Source organism: Danio aesculapii, chromosome 22 (genome assembly GCF_903798145.1).
Source record: "Danio aesculapii chromosome 22, fDanAes4.1, whole genome shotgun sequence".
Classification (NCBI taxonomy): domain Eukaryota; kingdom Metazoa; phylum Chordata; class Actinopteri; order Cypriniformes; family Danionidae; genus Danio; species Danio aesculapii.
Genome location: NC_079456.1, coordinates 411,781 through 431,780, shown reverse-complemented (window position 1 = coordinate 431,780; position 20,000 = coordinate 411,781). Strand labels below are relative to the sequence as shown.

Genomic DNA, 20,000 nt, shown 5'->3' with positions numbered 1-20,000 from the left:
ACACAGAGACACACAACTCAGGATCAGAAGCAAAGGGCTTAATCCTGCTCCTGAGATACACAACACTGCTTACTCACAGACTGTGTTCGGAACAGAGAAGACAGATCGTGCATCGTGGTCACAGTATTAACTGCAGAAATAAATCTGAACACAGCAATACACTTTGCTCTATATACCTGTTTACCTGTGTTTATGTGCATCTTCATTTATAGTATCATTTAATAATTCTATTTTACCAAAAAACTGTGGATTCACTGATATTTAGACTGATAGTTATACATTTGTCTTAGAAAAGCAATGGATCGCGGCATAATGATGACTCTGTGTACGGTCATTGAGTAGTGAGGAAGACAAGCTGCTCCACTTTCATTAGAGTATGGGTGTAGTTTTGTACTTTTGCGTGTAAACCCAATAATTTGCAGTATGCCTTATCTTTACACAACTCTTCTAATCATGAGTTAATAATATTCACCAAAATAAGGACCCACCGACTGACTGAGCAGTCATTTGAATACTGTGCTTTTTCTCTGTGATACAGACCTTTGTCTCAATAAAGGAGGTTGAATTTGACATCAGGATTGCTTTATTTTGTTAAAGATGTTTTATTGTTTTGTTCTAAATATGATGAATATGAAAAATAGGAACAATAAACATTGGAAATAGATGAAATAGATATTTAAAATCATTTAAACCAGTACATTGAAGGGACAGTTCACCAAGACAAACACTTATTCACTATTTACTCTCCCTCAAGTGGTTCAAAACCTTTATGAGTTCCTCTGTTGAACATAAAAGAAGATATTTTGAAAAAAGCTGAAAATCTGTAAGCTTTCATAGTAGGAAAAACAAAACGATGGAAATCTGTGGTTTTAAGAAAATCTAAGATCGAAACTCGGTTTGGATCAAACAATTATAGGATTATTAAAAGTCAGAATTTTCGTTTTTCAATGGACTGTTCCTTTATTTCTATTGTTTAGCTAGGCTACATATTCCATTAGAATTTATTTATAGGGATAGAAATGAAATGAAAATCCTGTCATTGTTTACCTGTCCTTCACGGATTCCAATCCTTTTACTTCTTATGTTGAACACAAAAGAAGTTATTCTGAAAAATCTCCATAGTCTCTATTTTATATTTTTGTATTTATATATTTACTATGACAGTTAATGCTTGCGGGTTTTCAGCTTTCTTTAACATATCTTTTGTGTTCAACAGGAGACAGAAACTTCTGGAACAGCTTGAGGGTGAGTATAAATCATAAGTAAATTTTCATTTATGGGTGTATTATCCCTTTAACATGCCACCAATAGATTAAAAAATACATTTTCCATTAAAACCATTGGGATTTCCATTATAACCAATACAAGTACCTGAGAATCCTGTCCTGCATTCGTCATGATGGACGCGTTGTGTTTTGATGCCTCAGCGAAAGCTCCGCCCACGGCCCCTCCCCCTATTGTGACGCCTCCCTGACAGCTGCGCAGCGCCTCCGCCATTTTCTTCCTGTCCGCGGATCCGGTAGATCTGTCGAACCGAGCTCTCGTGTCGAAGCGTTCCCCGCAGAGCTGTTCGTTTCTGTCCAAGTTTAGATAGAGATGCCGCCCCATCCGCTGCGTGTCGCGGTCGTGTGCTCCAGCAACCAGAACCGCAGCATGGAAGCGCACAACATCCTGAGGTAACGACGAGAAAAGAAAATCACCGAAAACCCCCGGCGAGAACCGTCATCCGCTCACCGGTGTTTTCCCGTCGCTCGGTGTTTTCGGCGAACCGAGGCATTCAGATACCGAGAAATAAACCGAGATTCATTTAGAGAGGACCAGATTTCACTTTCGCGCCGATTTAACGTTAGAGAAAACAAGCGCGTCCCAAACACGGAAGAGGACGGAGATCTTTACTTTTATTGGTTAAAATAACGCGTTAAAATTGAGTCAAAAGAAAACTCTGAGGGAAGAGTAGACAGAATTAACAGCCTTTAGGTTTATTTAGATAATAAATACGAAAGTTTGGCTTGCTTAGGGCATCAGGAGGTAAAACTATGGGACTCCATGCTGAAAAATAACGAACAAACAATAGAAACACTCACATGGTGTCCTCTAATGGTTATAATAGACATCATAGAGTTTAATATACAGTCCTTTGGGTTTCATCTGGTCATTTATTTGCCTTCTGTTGGTGGCCTGTTAAAGCTAATAAATCCTAATGGAATGTGTCCCAAAATGCACCGGAAATCATTCAAATATACTAGTTTTAATGCTTAAATGATGTTTTTAATGCTAATGTGCTAGGTTTCCAGACAGTACTCTATGTTAGCCAGATTAACTAGTAGTCTCAGGTGAGTCTGGAGGGTTTATGTAGGTCAGGTGAGCCTGCGCAGGTTAGAGAGGGTTTTTTCAGGTGTGTTTGTTGATCTGATCTGCTCACTGTCTCTCTTATTTCTACAGCAAGCGAGGGTTCGACGTGCGCTCCTTCGGCACAGGGACACATGTGAAACTCCCTGGACCCGCTCCGGACAAACCCAACATTTATGACTTCAAAACCACTTATGAACAGATGTACAACGACTTGGTCCGTAAAGACAAGGAACTGTATCCCGAGCGCACACACACACACACACACACACACACACACACAGAGAAACACACCCGATTCAGAGACGCCCGCAGCAGACCAAACCCTCGATTAATCGATAGATTATTAGGGAGGGTCCTGAATGAACACCCAACGCTTGCTAAAGAAGAAACATAATGCATGATTTAAATAGTTTAGTCACATTTCAGGAATCGTTCAACAGATGAGTTTACTTCCTCATTCTGTTCTGTGGAGCACAAAAGGAGATTTAAAGCACAATATTGATCAGCGTTCTTCATAATATTAGTTTAATATTCCACAGATTACAGAACAATATGATGTTTAGTAACACAATAACCTACTTTTGATTGTTTATAGGCAGACTAAACTTATTACGCTTCTAAATTTGATTTATTTTGAGTAATTTATTCCACCTAGTGACAAGATGTGCTGTCAGTGATTCGATCACAAGTAGTGGGAGAAATTAAGCTTCTAAAAGCTTTGCACCAATGGCCTATATGCACAGCTCGTGATTTTCAGCCAAAGATGAACTTGCGCTGAGAGCTTTGTGATTATTTTCAAGGTTTCTTTTACAGCATCAGTGTTGTAATGTAATTACAATATAATCAGTTAATTAGAATTAAGCATTCGTTTAATTTTTAAAGTGTAAAAAGAGACGAAAGACCCATTAAATCAGTGGTCTCAAACTCAATTCTTTAGGGTTGGAGCAAAACTGTGCTGAGTTGCGGCCCTCCAGGAATCCAGTTTAAGACCTATAGATTGAATGCAGGCACCGTCATTAGCAGCAGGCTAGCACAGAAATTCCATTGAAAATACTGGGCTAAAATTAATTTCAATATTTTAAAGACATGGAAAAATCTAATTTAATGCAGTGCTTCCTGTTAGGTCTGATACCCACTTCATATCGTATCTCAGGCAGTGAAGATTGCAGTGATTTCCCTGCTGAAAAATCCAGTTTAAAGTTGGCTGGTTTTAGCTGGTTGCCTGGTTTTAGAGGGGTTTTGGCCATTTCCAGGCTGGTCTTAGCTGGTCAGGCTGGAAAGTGACCAGCTAAAGCCAGCTTGACCAGCCTATTTTAAGCTGGACATAACTGGTTTTGGCTGGGTTCCCAGCCTGGCTAAGCTGGTCAAGCTGGTTTTAACTGGTCATTTTCCAGCCTGACCAGCTAAGACCAGGCTAGAAATGACCGGAAACCAGCCTGGAAATGGCCAAAACCCCTCTAAAACCAGGCTGGTCGACCAGCCAACCAGCCTAGGCTGGTTTAAGCTGTTTTTTTCAGTAGGTTTGGTATGGCATGACAATTAACCGGAAGCCCAGGGGCTGATTGACTAAAAGTAAAAGATTGTGTGCATATAGCCCATTTCTACATTAAAAGATTCACTGTGTTAAAGCGTCTGAAACAGCACACGCTGGCGCCGCCTGCTGGAGAATGCTGTCAATGCAGCAAGAACTCAGGCAACGCATGCATTATTAGAACTGTAACGCAGGAATGCTCAACCCTGTACCTGGAGAGTTCAGCTCAAACCCTGATCGAACACACCTGAACCAATTAATAAGGACCTGAACGGCCCTTGATGATTACAGGCAGGTGTGTTTGATATGGGTTTCAACTGAAATCTGCAGGATGGTAGATCTCCAGGAACAGGGTTGAGCACCCCTGGCCTAACGTATGGAGCCTTTTCACAATTCTGGAGTTTTCAGATGCTGTAAATCATAGTTGGTAAGCTTCGTGAGTGGGAGAGTACCACAAATACTTATTTGTCTTCCTATTTGATGAAAGAAAACTGGAAGAGTGTTATCAGAAATAACTGATAAACGTCAGACAATAGAGAAATGAACATCTAATGTACTGTCCCGCCCCCATAGACGCTTCATTAGGACCACCTCACGTAAGCGGCATTTCTTTTTTTGTAATGTGATGCAAGGATGATACACAGTGGTCCCTCGTTAATCGCGGGAGTTTCGTTGTAAAAAATAACCTGCAATTGGCGAAATCCTCAAAGTCGTCTGCTTTGTTTTGTACAGTCAGTATAGACAGGGTGTCTGCGGGGTCTTAATGTCTTACATCTCACAAGCTAAATTTTAGGCCTTAAATCTACTGAAATATAGTGTTGCAGGTCTTAAATTTCCTCTGTTCATGTATAGCTGCTCAATCTGGCCACTAACACGCACACAATCACCAACAATACATCTCAGTTAAACGTTTCATTTAAAAATAGCATTTAACTCTATTTACCATGTTTTAGTTACTTTCCTTTACAGTAGCATTTGCTTAAACGTTCTCCGTTTAGTGGCTACTGACCTGACCTATGCTTATTATTATTGTATTAGATCGATTAGATGTATTCAATTCTAATAATGTTTTTGATAGGGAACGTGAAAATCTTCTTCAACTGGGATATTCCAACAAAATCCTTAACATTTAGCCCTGTATAAGTCTAAAATTTCATTTATAAATTAAATTTACCTTGGTGAAACCTGCTGAAGCCCTGATAGATGCTTTAAGGCTGTATCTACACATTTTCACACTTTTTTTCTCTTGTTTAAACACTCAAAGTTCAAACCTTCATAGTAAATGAGTCCAGTGTTATAGAGTGAAATCAAAGATCAAAACTTGTGGATCTTCATTTATTTATTCCTATAGCCGCATAACTTCTACCTTCCTTTAGCATGTCCAGAAGTTCAAGTTTTTGTGCGATGATTAGCATCTTCCTCTGACGTTTGGGTGCTACCGCAGAAGCCTTTGACTGTGCAGAACGTTTTGTCGACATTGTGGGGGGGAACTCGCAAACATGCAGTACAGTACAGTCACACTGCTCGGGATCCAAGATTTCAGTCAATTTGGTGAGCTGAACGCATTCAGTACTGTACAGAAGATACGGCATGGAGGAGATTGATTGACTGTGGTCTACAGCCAATCAGGACGCAGAACACAATGCGCTGTAGAAAAAAACGTCAAATTACACGAACAAAACCATGAAACTGCATGGCGGCGAAAAAGTGAACTAGCGAGGGACCACTGAAGTACAAAGTACAGCTCAGGCTAAACAGGCCAACAAGAGACTGATAACTAATATTCCTTTTAATTTTGCTAATGCCTCACTTAAAATGACCACAAACTGGTAAAACTGATCTGTGGTCAGTTAAAACAATAAAAACCCGTTCAGTGATTCTCCACTAGAGGGCGATCTGAGTGAACCCGCATGAGTGATATCGCACAGATCACCCCCCAGTGGAGAAATTACGCATGTGAAGCTTTTCGAAACCATTATGACAGCCTCGTTTACTGAAGTCACATGTTCTTGCCTATTTGATATGCGCTGCGCACCGCCGATTCAAAACTAAAGATGGATGTTCCAGTTTAAAGATAAAGGTTTCCAAGCTTTGTGAAGCAGTGTTTGGAAAGCAGCCATCTCTAATCAAGTGTTAAAGCGAGACACAATAGCATTATGTGTTAGCATACGATCAAATGCGTCTCGTCTGTTTGAGTTTTTAATTAACTTGTTTAGTAAACTTATTCTGCCGTCGCGCACCGCAGTTTATCACTCTATCAGACTATAAACAGGATTAAATTATGGTGCTAATTTACCCTCATAGTGTATATAATCCTCATGATTCAGATCTAATATCAGATGGTCAGACAGGATGAATATTTAATAAACAGATTAGAAGGAATCGATTGCCAAAAAAATGAGAATGGTTTAATTTTCTTCTGTTGAACACGAAGGAAGATATCCTGAGAGATACTGTGGGGAATAACAATGCTTTTGTTCCTGCTATAGATTTTATTTCCAGCATTCTTCAGAATATCTTGTTTTGTGTTTAACAGAAGGAAGACAGCGAGTAAATGATCATATTTGGTGTGAACTGCCCCTTTAAGGGGTTCAAGAGACTGTATATACACCATATTTTGGTAAGATTGTCTTTAGTGATGGTGATCGTGACAGGACAGTGGTCATAAATGCACATCTCTATTGAGGACAGTAGAGGCTTGGACCTGGAAAACAGTCACCTCTTAAAGGGGCAGTTCACACAAAAACTGAACTTTCGTTATTAATTACTAACCCGTTTATCTTCAGACACAGATGAAGATATTTTGGGTGAATTATGATAGCTTTCTGATCCTCCATAGACAGCAGGAGTCCTCAGTGGATTAGTCCTAATGTTACGAAGCTACAAGAATACTTTTGTGCACAGAACAAGCTCTAATGTCTTCAGGGTCAGTTCAGGGTGTGTTTATTTTATATATTATATTTATTTATTATTTGGGTATATTAGTGAATAGTTTCTAAAAGTGTCTACATTCAGCTTTTTAAATGGGTCTTTCAGTTATGTTATTGAATAATATGCTAATGTTTCGATGTTCTGTGTATAGTTCAATTTCTTCTACACAATTATTTTCTAGTCTTAGTAGATTAGTTAAAAAATATTGTAGCTTTGTTTATCAAACAAGAGCTTGCATTGCATTGTAAGTCTTAAGAAAAATTAATGTGAAGGGACAATTCACCCAGAAATATCAATTCTATAAGTCTTCAGTTTCACTTGTTGCAAAGCTTGTTTCTCCTGTTGAATGCACACGATGTTTTGAAGAAAACCAGTAACCATTGAACTCCATAGTATTAGTTTTTCCTACAATTAAAGTCAGTGGTTACAGGTTCTCAGCATTCTTCAAAATCTCTTCTTTTGTGTTCAGCTGAATGAGGAAAGGTTTAAAACCACTTAAGGGAGAGTAAGTAATAATAATTAACAGTTTTGCGTGTACTGTTCCTTTAAGAAGTTATTTTTTAAGGTTTTCAGCTCCTAAAATCTTGAAAACATTCCATATAATTGTTCAGCTTTTTTATTTATTAGTATTATTATTAAATTCTGTGCATAAATGGAAAAAAACAAAAAAAAGTCGACAGATTCTGTGTGGCTTTTTCAGATATGCGCTCTGAACCACTTACTCAAAGTGAAAGACTCATCAATGTTTGGAGGCTTCATGGAGCGTTTCTGAAAAGCAGTAATATTTACACTACAACTCAGACATCAGAACTGTGCTTTATTCCTATAATACTGCTGGTGTTTGAGGGACTGAGGGAAGGTGCAGATTAGTGTCAGGGGTGAGTGTTTGTGCTGATCTGGAGACAGCAGGTGTGGTCTGACGTTTATACTGTAGTAATCAGTCATTCAGGTGTCTTAAAGAGACAGATTTAGACTAGTTTAACACCTGAAGAAGATATTTTATAGAAATGACTTCCATAGTAGGAAACACAAATCCTGTGGAGGTCAATGGTTACTGGCTGACTTTAAGATATCTCCTTTTGTGTTCAACAGAAGAAGGTTTGGAACCACTTGTAGGAGGGTAAATAATGAGTGCAGGCTTATTTTGAGGTGAACTGTCCCTTTAAGACTCTCGGATCTCTTCATTTTCTGCTAAATGTTGATGCTTAACGTGAGAACAAACAGGTTCAGATGCAGAAATGAACTTCACAAGGCTTTTCTCAGCCAGTTAGCGGACGCTTGTTTTTATATTTAGCATAAACTCGCTTTATTTGAATAATTAAAATATTAAACAGACGTCTTCATATATCAGGTCATGTCGTTTCTCCAGCAAACAAGCACTGCTTTACAAGGTTTCCTCCTCACTCAAGTATGAGTTTCTTCTGATGAACACAAAAGAAGATATTTAGAAGAATGCTGTAAAGAAGAGCTGTTGATTCCCCTGGTAGGAACAGACAGTACTGTTTCCCTTCAGAGTATCTGTTGTGTTGATCAGAAGGAGACTCAGGTTTGGACCAGAGTGAGGAAATGACCTCATTACCCAAATCATTATATTGTGAGCTGTCTCTTTAAGACAGACAGGCTGAGGAAGAGGCTGGTGTTTAGCACAGTGTAGTGATGGCAGTGTGTGTGTGTGTGTGTGTACAGTGTTGTTAACGGACTGATAATGAAGACGGCCTGCGCTGCTCTGTCCTCCTGCTTTAATTCGTCTTGGTTTCTTTAACTGTGAGATGTTTGATCCAGGGTTTATTTAATTTATTTTCTTTATTTAGATGTCTGAAATGTGTGTGTGTGTGTGTGTGTGTGGTGCACTTTTGAAAATCTAATCATTAAGCCCAGATTTACACTCTTCTGGGTAGTAAATGAAGTGTATAACTGTATAATAACTGATGAGTGTGTTCCAGAAGGAGATCTGCTGCTGTTAGTGTTGTCTAGTGCACATTATTATATTATTAGCCTGCAGGAATGAGGTGAACGTTCTGCTGTGTGTGTGTGTGTGTGTGTGTATGTGTGTTTTCCTTGACCGTGTGCTGCTCAGATACACACAGAATGGGATCCTGCACATGCTGGACCGCAACAAGCGCATCAAGTCTCGTCCTGAACGCTTCCAGAGCTGCAGAGACCAGTTTGACCTGGTGATCACCTGTGAGGAGCGAGTCTATGACCAGGTGCTGGAGGGTGAGCGGACACACACACTCACACACACTGGACAGACTGTTTATTCTCTAAACTCAACCCTCACAGCACACAATCCTCCATTCTGGCTCATTCATCAGCCCTGTTCCTCATGGACTCCGTTTAGTTGACACAGGTCCCCATGAGTCTGTGTGCATTCAGGTTTAGGTCCCCACTGGGATATAAAAACATGTACACACACACACAAAAAGTAAATGATCTCCATACTGACTTGTGTGTGTGTGTGTGTGTGTGTGTCTCAGACCTGAACTCTCGTGAGCAGGAGTCCTTCCAGCCGGTTCACGTCATCAATGTGGACATTCAGGATAATCATGAAGAGGCGACACTCGGAGCCTTCCTCATCTGTGAACTCTGCCAGTGTGTGAGTACTGCAGCACAACACACACACACACACACACACACCATTCATATACACACACTATTCACATGCGCGCACACACACCATACACACATATAACACACCACATACACGCGCATGGACAGACATACACACACTATTCACACCACACTCACAGACACACCATACACACACAGTCCAACTCACAAACAACACCTCATACCACACACACACACTCTCTCTTTATCTCTCTCATAAACACACCCTAACCCTGACACTCACACACACACTTTCTCTATCACACATACCATACACACACACACTCAAATACACACGCTCTCTCTTTCTCTCTCTCTCTCTCTTTCTCTCTCTCTCTCACACACACACACACTCTGTCTATCACACATACCATACACACTCATATACATACACACACACTCTCTCTCTCTCACACACACACACACACACACACACAGTGTTGTTTAGGTAGAAATGAAATCTGCAGCTTTGATGTTTTTGAGTTGTGTTGACGTGTGTGTGTGTGTGTGTGTGTCAGATTCAGCACACAGACGATATGGAGAACGAGATGGATGAGCTGCTGCAGGAGTTCGAGGAGAAGAGCCATCGGCCGTTCCTGCACAGCGTCTGCTTTTACTGACCACAGCCGAGTGTGTGTGTGTGTGACCTCCGACCCCAGCACACACACACACACACACACACACCTCCGTCACGTGGAGGACGACAGCTCCACACCTTTACTTTCTGATGAATTTCTTTCTTTCCTATTTAATGAGGGGTGAAGCCCCCGGAGGACGTCTGCCTGCCTCTCTTCAGTTTCTGTACATGATGATGATGATGATGAGGAGGAGGAGGAGGAGGAGTCTGTAATTGTACCTGACGCAGCCCAGAGTGCCTGACATTATTATTTTTGTAAATATTGCGCTGTGAAAGAGCGATCGAGTGAATGAATAAAGCCTCGCTGATGTTAATAGCACAGCTGCTGCCGGGTGTTCATGTGTGCTGTGTGTCTGAAGGAGAGGAGTGGAGCGGATGTTCACCACACACACGCACGCACGCACGCACTCATGCAGAGGATTGTTTGAGGAGGTGTCTGAACACAGTGTCCCAAAACACACGTCAGCCACTCAGCAATGAGGGGCGTGGCTAGTAATGAGGGCGGTGATATTGAAAGGGGCGTGGCTTGCTGAGTGTGCTTCGATCACGAGTGAATTTGCTGGCTTATTTCAGCGTGTTGATCTGCTTCCTGCTGAATATTGAGTAGGGGCGGGGCTTCCTTTTGGCTCAGCATTCCCACATAGCAAGCTAACGTAAAAGGGGCGTGGCTACGAATAGTTGACGTCAACAGAGGAGGAGCCAATCCAAATGCAGAAGCTGATGCTCAGACTGAAGATTAACAAAACATTCGTTCATTCTCCTTCAGCTTAGTCCCTTATTCATCAGGGGTCACCACAGCGGCATGAACCACCAACTATTCCAGCATATGTTTTACACAGATGCCCTTTCAGGCGCAACCCAGTACTGGGAAACTCATCCACACACACACACACACACTCATTCACTATGGCCAGTTTAGTTGATCAGTTCCCCTATAGCGCATGTGTTTGGACTGTGGGGGAAACCAGAGCACCCGGAGGAAACCCACACCAACACGGGGAGAACATGCAAACTCCACACAGAAACACCAACTGACCCAGCCGAGACTCAAACCAGAGACCTTCTTACTGTGAGGCCACAGTGCTGACCACTGAGCCGCCCCAGTGGAATAACTTGTACAGATGAATTGATCACCTAAAGAATACCGTGCTCTAATTAATTAATTAATTTAGATTTCACTCAGACTTGAGAAGATCAGCATGGTGTGGTGAAAACAGCTCCTGTATCTTTAAACTGTTCTGATATTCTGTCACTATATAATAATAATAATAATAATAATAATAATAATGCGGTAGCTTTCATTTGAACTCAGCAGTTCAGCTTTAATAAAGTCTGTATCATATTTATAGTCAGTTAACTGTGTGAACGCTGACAGGTGACCCGTAACCGTGCAGTTTCACAGACTGAGTTTACTGAGGAGTGTTTTTGAACTAAACCACAAGCATGAGTTTATTTGCACACACACTGACTGAAGAGTTGAAATATCACTAATAATATTACTCATACTGATATAAACCATTTCTACAGCTGTAGGGTGAATTATTCTACAACACACACCAGTTTACTGTAGTAAAACTGAAGTATATCACAGTGTGTGTTAGAGTTTATCTGTCCACTATAGTCAATACTACACTATCCTGAAGCATTGGTTAAAGAGGTGTACTATACAGACACACTTTACTATAGTATCATTAAAACACTCCAGTACTGTCTAAAGGAGTATTTCACATACGGAACAGCAATATATTCACATATACCTGAAACATCGCTGAAGATACTGTAAAATATCTATTTCATAATGCATAAAATTCCTAACAAACATGTTGCACGTTATTTATTCCTATAAAATATTAGACATGACATGAAATTGGACACAGAAGCAGAAAAGGGCAAATAAAAGGGGCCAAAATCAAATATTTACATGTTTCTGACACATTTAAATACATGGAAATATGTGTGTTTATTATTATTTTAATCTGTGTTAAATTAAGCGTCCATAAACTACCAGTTATAAAATAACTATGAGCGCGCCAATATCACAAGCGGTGTAAATATGAGTGTGTGTGTGAGAGAGAGAGAGAGAGTGCGTGTGTGTGTGTGTGTGCGCGCGCGTCCTCCTCGGGTCTGTTATTCCAGATGAGCCTGACGCAGGAGCTGCTCATTAAACTAATGGACTGATCTGAGATCCGATACAGCCCGAGTCCAGCAGCTTCACTTACACACACACACACACACACACACACGTGAACACGCAGGCACGCACTCGAGCTGTAGACGCGCGCGGAGGAACACCCGAGCGAGCCGCAGGTGAGCCATCTGATGCTCCGCCGGAAACAGCACCTCTGCTCGGGCGCACACACACACCGGAGACCCGCGCGGACGAGCTCAGCTTGACGGAAGATGAGGATGATGATGGTGGTCAGATGAGCTGAATTCGGTCTCATTTATGTGATGATGATGATGATGATGATGGTGTGTGTGTGTTCCGTGAGGAGCATCTCCGCGCCGTGATGATCATGATGATGATGATGATGGTGTGTGGATGAAGATGATGTTTATGCTGGCTGGAGCGGTTCTGGTGCTGGTAAGAAGATCTGTGTGAAGATTCTGCTGAGGAATTACATAACTCTGCCTGCCTGCAGCTCAACTTTACTGATAATTGTGTGGTGTTCTGTGGAGAAACATGTTGCGGTGCAGAGTTAAACGCTGATCGCGGGGAAATGGCAGTAGTTTTGCTGTTTTCCAGGCCATCGTGTGTGTGTCCGACATGAACGCGCTGCTGGACCGATTTCACAACTTCATCCTACCGCGCATGCGCGGACCCGAGCGCGTGTGTCACTGCACCTGCGGCAGGTAGGACGCACCTTGTTTGTTTTTGCTAGAAACTTCTGTTTATTTAACCCTTGTGTGCTGCTGGGTCGTTTTTTCCACTCTGAGCTGATTTTGAGTTCAACTTTCTCTGTGTTTCAGCAAATGGAGTGATTATTGGTGACAAATCTTTCCTTTTCTGCACTGAATATGATCAAAAACTCGACAGTGCACTGTATAGTGTGCCATGACTGCATATAATCAGAATAAAAGCCTAATTTTTACTGTTGATCATCAGCTGCAGAGCAGATAAGCTCAGTTTTCGGCTTTTACATGGAGAAGCTTATTCGACAGCCTAATTTGAGCATCGATCCCTCATAGCAAACTAACGGTTAGAGGGGCGTGGCTAAGAATGTTGTAGCGTCAATCTGACGTCATCAGAGAAGGAGCCAATCCAAACCCAGAGGCAGATGCTCAGGTTTTCATTGAAGATTACCTAAACAAACATTAAACAACTGGACCTTTTGACTCCACAGAGCTGAAAATAGATTGGGTTTATTTAATGAACAAGTCAAAGATCACAGTCAGGCCATGGAAAAGTAGCCCCCATGGCTCCTGACGACACACTGCTGCTTTATGAAAGGTGGATGTGTGTGAGACAGTCAGGTGTTCGGCTCAGTAGTTTTCCAGTGCTGGGTTTGGGTTATTTGGGTGAGTTGGTGGTCATCTGAGCCTCCGTCACAGGTGATGGAGAAGAGCTTGTTGAACACCGGACACCTGAACTGCTGAACCGCTGAACATCAGCAGATGAAAACAAGAGCAGGTCACATTACAGAGACACAGCAGAGCTGAAGCTGGAGAGATCCACTCCCACACACTGATGAGTCTGACGGAGACAGAGACCCACGCCAGTGCTCTGCTGTACACTCCAGAGATCTGAGATTCATACACTTATTTATATCTGCAGTTTAGAATAGCGCATGAGAATGCTTGATGAAATGCACAAACAAACATGCGCACTGATGAGTAGGATAACCTAATGAGGAAAGATGCCTACAGACTGTGCTGTAGTGAGTGTGTGTGTGTGTGTGTGTGTGTGTGTGTGTGTGTGTGTGTGTGTGTGTGTGTGTGTGTGTGTGTGTGTGTGTGTGTGTGTGTGTGTGTGTGTGCGCTCCTGCACTCCATCATCAGTATCTGCGCTTCAGTGCTGGAGTTTCTGCTGATCAGATGTGTGTGTGAAGCGCTGTGTTGTGTGAGTTACTTATAAACTGTAATCAGATCACAGATTACGTGTGACTGTCCTCTTAAAGTCCACATTTACCATGTTTATTTTACTAGCACACATTGCTAGTCATGAAGTAAACAGTTAATCTGTGTGAGTTAATCCACTAATAAATGTTTGTTTTGTTTATCTTTAATCAAAATCTGCTCATCTGCTTCCTCTCTGGATCATCAGTTATTTTCAGACGGCTCTGATTACGCCAAATATGCTTAGCCACGCCAATTCTAGAACTGCAGGTATATTCTGTGTCTCCAAGAAAAAACTCAAGTCTGGTTTGAGCTTAGCATCTGAAGCTAAAGCACAAAATGATGGACAATGTTATCATCAACCATTAACGTCAACCGTGTTACAATCAACCCTGTTACCGTCTACTCTGTTACCGTCAATTCTGTTATCGTAAATTCTGTTAGAGTCAACTCTATTATCGTCAGCTCTGTTACGTTCATCTCTGTAATCGTCATCTGTTACCGTCAATTTTGTTATCGTCAATTCTGTAATCATCATCTCTGCTACCGTCATCTCTGCTACCGTCAACTCTGTTATCGTCAACTCTGTTACCGTTAATTTTTTTATCGTCAACTCTGTAATCATCATCTCTGTTATCGTCAATTCTGTTATCGTCAATTCTGTTATCATCAACCTTGTTATCGTCAACCTTGTTACCATCATCTCTGTTAGCGTCAACTCCGAAATCGTCATCTCTGTAACCGTCATCTCTGTAACCGTCAACTCTGTTACCGTCAATTTTGTTACCGTCAATTCTGTAATCATCATCTCTGTTAGCGTCAACTCCGTAATCGTCAACTCCGTAATCGTCATCTCTGTAACCGTCAACTCTGTTAGCATCAACTCTATTAGCGTCAACTCCGTAATCATCATCTCTGCTACCGTCAACTCTGTTAGCGTCAACTCTGTTACCGTCATCTCTGTTACTGTCAACTCTGTTATCTTTACTGTCAGCTCTGTCACGGTTTTAAAATAACTTTATTCGTAACAGGTTTGCATTTAAAATGGAAAATAATTTAAACGTTTGCGCGGTTCAGGATGTCATAATGTGATGAGCCGTTCCTCCAGAGTTCAGCAGACTCATTTAGATTGTTTTCCTGAGTGTACAGTGATGTTCTGGTAGGCGTCGTGTGCAGTATGTGATCCAGTTTTAGATCGTTTTCCTGAGTGTACAGTGATGTTCTGATGTTCTTCTTGTCTGGTAGGCATCATGTGGAGTATGTGATCCCATACGAGGGCTCGGGCTCGCTCTCCGCAGGTTCTGGGGCCCCGCCGGCAGGCAGCAGTGTCAGCAAACAGGAGCTGGATCTGGTTCTGGGTCTCCTGATGGGCTTCTGCATCAGCTGGATCCTGCTGTGGCTGGACGGAGCCTTTCACTGTGCACTGCGCTTCTGGAGGAGCAGCAGACACTACGGTGATCCATTCATTCATTCATTCTGTCTTTTTAATCATTCATTCATTTTGTCATTCATTCTGTCTGTCATTCATACATGCATTCATTTATTCTGTCATTCATTCTGTCATTTTTTTTCATTCATTCATTTTGTCATTCATTCTGTCATTCATTCTCTCATTCATACATGCATTCATTTATTCTGTCATTCATTCTGTCATTTTTTTTCATTCATTCATTTTGTCATTCATTCTGTCATTCATTCTCTCATTCATACATGCATTCATTTATTCTGTCATTCATTCTGTCATTTTTTTCATTGTCATTCATTCATTTTGTCATTCATTTTGTCATTCTTTCATTCATACATTCATTCATTCATTCATTGTCATTCATTTATTTTGTCATCCATTCATTCATTCTGTCATCCATTCATTTTGTCATTCTTTTATTAATTCATTCATTCATTCATTTATTCATTCATTTATTCTGTCATCCATTCATTTTGTCATTCTTATTCATTCATTCATTCATTCATTCATTCATTCATTCAATTATTCTGTCATCCATTCATTCATTCAGTCATTCATTCATTCATTCTGTGATTCATTCATTCTGTCATCTATTAATTCATTGTCATTCATTCAGTCATTGTCATTCATTCATTCTGTCATCCATTCATTCATTCACACTGCTGCTAAATGTATGAATGTAAATAACGAGACGCATGCACAGTGAAGTGCTTCATCAAGGATTCTCTAAATGTTTTACAGGTGAGATGCTGCAGAGCGTTTATACGAGCTGAATGTAGACACGTTAAGAGGAACTCTCGTAACTTCATTTGTTTAGATTCGCTCATATAAACTGCGTGCAGCGTCTTCCCTTCATAGAGAATATAGTCAATACAGAGGAGGAGTCTACTGAGAGTGTGTTTCCTGTTCTGTGAGTGTGTCCTGCTGTCTGTGGAGGATGAGGGAGCTCTCTCATTACAGCTAATATATACAGCCGAAGCTGACCGAGTGTGTGTGTGTGTGTTCAGGAGCTGACGGTGATGTGTGGAGGTCATGGCGGTGGGTTTCTCGTGTCTGTAACCTGCGGGAGCTGCGCAGACGCCTGCAGACGCGCCGTGAGGACACCGCAGACGCCGCCGCTAATAATGTGGTCCACGTGCGCCAGAAGCTCTACCACAACGGCCACCCGAGCCCGCGCAGACTCTGACAGACAAACAAACTCTCTGTGTGTGTTTCTGCTTGCTGTGTGTTTTACACGGGTGTTGTGAGTGTTAGTTTTGTAGGGGTCGACTCGTCACCGGGGGAGGGGTTTGCATTTTTTAGACCACTATTTGTGTACAGGGTAACTGTTTTAGCACAGGGCATGCTGGGTAATGTGTAGTCCAGCCGATCCGCTGCTGTGTTCGCTGTTTGTGTGACATTAAAGTGATGGTTTGATGGAGCACAGCTTTGCTTTCAGACTCACGTGTGTGTGTGTGTGCGTGTGTGTGCGTGTGTGTGCGTGCGTGTGCGTGCGTGTGTGTGCGCGCGCGTGTGCGCGTGTGTATTTCCCTCATATGGGAGAATAACACACTAGGCTGTGGTTTGGATAAGTTCAGTGTCTTTAAATGAGACGGGCTGTAGAGGACACACAGTGATGCTCATTCAGTTTATTCATTCACACTATGCAGTTTGATTATTTATTATTATTTGTGTTCATCTAATATCACAATTAATGAATGGTTGAAATGTGTTCGCATTCACAGTTTAAGAGACTAAACAAATCCTATTTTTAAAAAATATGTGATATATTTACAGTAGGACATCATATTAATGGCACAAGAGTTTTACTTGATTTCCTAATGATTTGTGACACAAATGAAAGCCACTCATTTTGACCCGCACCATGTATTTTTGTGAATATATATATATTTAAACACTTATAATAATTCTGAAATAATAATATTAAATTCATAATCATCTAAATATCTTTATAAGTATGTAAATGAGCTGTTGGGTATTGCTGAACTGGTCTCCAACATGTAGATATTTCCTCAATTTTACTATTGTGTGTGCTAAATTTAAAAGACTGAAGAATAAATATGACTATCACTGTCATCTAACTAAATGAAGCAAATAAACACTTTATTTAAATCTGAACTTCAGTAAAGAATTGAATGGGGTCTGTTTAAATTACATTTTAATATTAGTAAATATATTATTATAATCACGTGTCACGAATATGTAAATGAGCTTGTATGGGTTATTTTCAAATGATGTCCATCATCTCTCATTCTAGCACTGGACAAACAACACTATTATTAGTATTCAGCTATGATCTTTTCTTTAATGATGATGTGTTTGTTTAATGTTCTTTAATCTTTCATCTGGCCTCATTTGACATAAACTCTCATTAAATTCACCGATTAATCAACGTTAAAGTGTGACTCGGATGTTGTTGAACCGGGACTTTTATTCTGTAAGTATGTGTGTGGGTTTAATTTGATCACAGCGGAGATATCGGTAACTAAAAGTATTACAACTATAGTAATGATAATAATAAATGTAATAAATTTACACAAACGAGCCGTAAAAATAGAGTACTATACTAAAAGGAAACGAGTCCATTTCTCCAGCTACAAAAAAGTGTGGCGATGTCACCGGACCATGACCATTTCCTGCTTGTTAAACTCTCCCGTAACTGTAGGAAGAGGCGATTTAATCCAGTATATTAAGGTTAAAACAACTGCCATAGCATTATTTATCAGCATGTGGACATTTATGGATTCTTGGAAGCTATGGAAACAAACATGTAATACGGGAAATATGTGAGGACCATTGTTATTGTTTGTGTTTATCTCTCTGTGTGTGTGTGTTGTATTATGCAGCCGCGGAGGGACTTTTACGTCGCTCTCGGCAGAGGGAAGCGGAAGCGCAGTGACGTGTCGGTTGTTTTGCCGTGATGATGGCGGATGGGAACGCGCTGTATGAGTCGGTGCTGTGCGTGAAGGCAGAAGTTCACGTTTACCGAATCCCGCCCAGAAGCTCGAACCGCGGATACCGGTGAGCCCCCGCCGATCAGCAGCGCCGGTTACCGGTTAATCAGCCGTCACCGCCGCAGATAACCCTGAGGTCTGCCAAACCGCGGGCTCACTCTCACTGTCATCGATTAATACTCGATCAGATCCGCTGATTCTGATACTCAGATCGATCACCTGTTCGATCAGAGCGTATGACAGAACTCATGAATATTAATGAGCGGTGTATGAATATTAATGAGCGACTCTTCCGGCTGAGATCTGAACTCAGATTATTCTGGAGAACCGCGCCACAACTGAGAACACAAAACTGAATATATGCTGCTTAATGCCAAGCTCAGATGTGTGTGTGTGTGTGTGTGTTATCGCTGCTGTAGATATTGTATTGATTATTGATTATTGACTGTTTCAGGGCAGCAGACTGGAAGCTGGACGAGCCGGCGTGGAGCGGTCGAATGAAGATCACAGCTAAAGGAAAAACAGCCTACATTAAACTAGAGGACAGAAACACAGGTGACACACACACACACACACACACACACACCTGTCTGTGTAAGGTAATGTGTGTATTTGTGAACGTTAGGGCATGTATCGTGTATGGTCATACACCTAAAGCGCTTCATCATGAGGGGGTCTCTCCACACCTCCACTCTGGCAGCCACAGGACGACAGCACCAGCGCTTCACCACACACCAGCTGTAGGGGGAGTGATAGAGCCCATTCAGGGGATGATTGGGAGGCCATGATGGGTAAGGGCTGATGGAGGAGTTTGATCAGGACACCGGGGGGTACACCACTACTCTTCACCAGGAGTGCCCTGAGATTATTAATGAGCACAGAGAGTCAGGAGCTCAGTTTAACATCTCAGCTGAAAGACGGTCGAGCTGTGCGCGTGCGTGCGTGTGTGTGTGTGTGCGCGTGTGTGTGTTTATGCTTTTATATCTGTAGTCTGGTTCTGAATGAAGGTCAGGCAGTGTGCGCTGTGTAACAGTTGATCTGTTGTTCAGTTTCACGTCACACTGATTCCTCTGATCACCACCTGAACACCAACATGCCGTCACATGACAACACAGCCGGGCTTCTGACAGCATCCACATCTCTCATTGGCTGGATGTGTCTTTGAAATACTTTAATCTGCATTTTGATTGGCCGGAATGAACGTGTGGAACATAACCCAAGCGCAGTCTGTCAGAGGAGGATGTGTCCCAAATGACACACTGTGCACTTAACCAGGAAGTGTACTGCAGTAGAGTTTACTACACAGGCGTTAGTAAAGTTTGTTCTAGTGTGAGTGTAATTCAGATGTTCTTCATCCTCCATCTGTCATGATCACATGACCTCTCTGCGTCAGTCGCGGCTTTTCACTTCATTCATGAATTCTTTCGCAGTGCATTATGGGATAGCGTGCATTAGTATTAGGTC

General features: G+C 41.6%; 4 protein-coding genes across 4 annotated transcripts in view; all 4 read left to right on the top strand.

Moving 5' to 3' along the window:
- Window positions 1-570, top strand: part of fndc10 (fibronectin type III domain containing 10) — a 1,657-nt gene extending 1,087 nt beyond the window's left edge. Inside the window, exon 2 of the mRNA XM_056448031.1 lies at window positions 1-570. This exon is cut by the window's left edge and continues 880 nt beyond it. The gene's annotated coding sequence lies outside the window, so the exon portion shown is untranslated.
- A 911-nt stretch (window positions 571-1,481) lies between these two features.
- ssu72 (SSU72 homolog, RNA polymerase II CTD phosphatase) lies at window positions 1,482-10,380 on the top strand. Its single transcript, XM_056448098.1, has 5 exons — window positions 1,482-1,676; window positions 2,443-2,586; window positions 8,892-9,031; window positions 9,292-9,410; window positions 9,943-10,380. Exons 1-5 carry the CDS (start codon window positions 1,597-1,599, stop codon window positions 10,042-10,044), a joined length of 585 nt encoding a protein of 194 aa, XP_056304073.1. The 5' UTR covers window positions 1,482-1,596; the 3' UTR covers window positions 10,045-10,380.
- A 1,818-nt stretch (window positions 10,381-12,198) lies between these two features.
- On the top strand, window positions 12,199-17,070 carry tmem240b (transmembrane protein 240b). Its single transcript, XM_056448025.1, has 4 exons — window positions 12,199-12,645; window positions 12,808-12,914; window positions 15,363-15,571; window positions 16,590-17,070. The coding sequence occupies exons 1-4, from the start codon at window positions 12,604-12,606 to the stop codon at window positions 16,766-16,768; spliced, it is 537 nt and encodes a 178-aa protein (XP_056304000.1). The 5' UTR covers window positions 12,199-12,603; the 3' UTR covers window positions 16,769-17,070.
- A 1,393-nt stretch (window positions 17,071-18,463) lies between these two features.
- The window catches only part of necap2 (NECAP endocytosis associated 2), a 5,200-nt gene continuing 3,663 nt past the window's right edge, over window positions 18,464-20,000 (top strand). Inside the window, exons 1-2 of the mRNA XM_056448341.1 lie at window positions 18,464-18,603; window positions 18,991-19,091. Of these exons, the coding sequence (XP_056304316.1) occupies window positions 18,503-18,603; window positions 18,991-19,091 (202 nt within the window). The 5' untranslated portion in view covers window positions 18,464-18,502. The remainder of the gene's footprint in view (window positions 18,604-18,990; window positions 19,092-20,000) is intronic.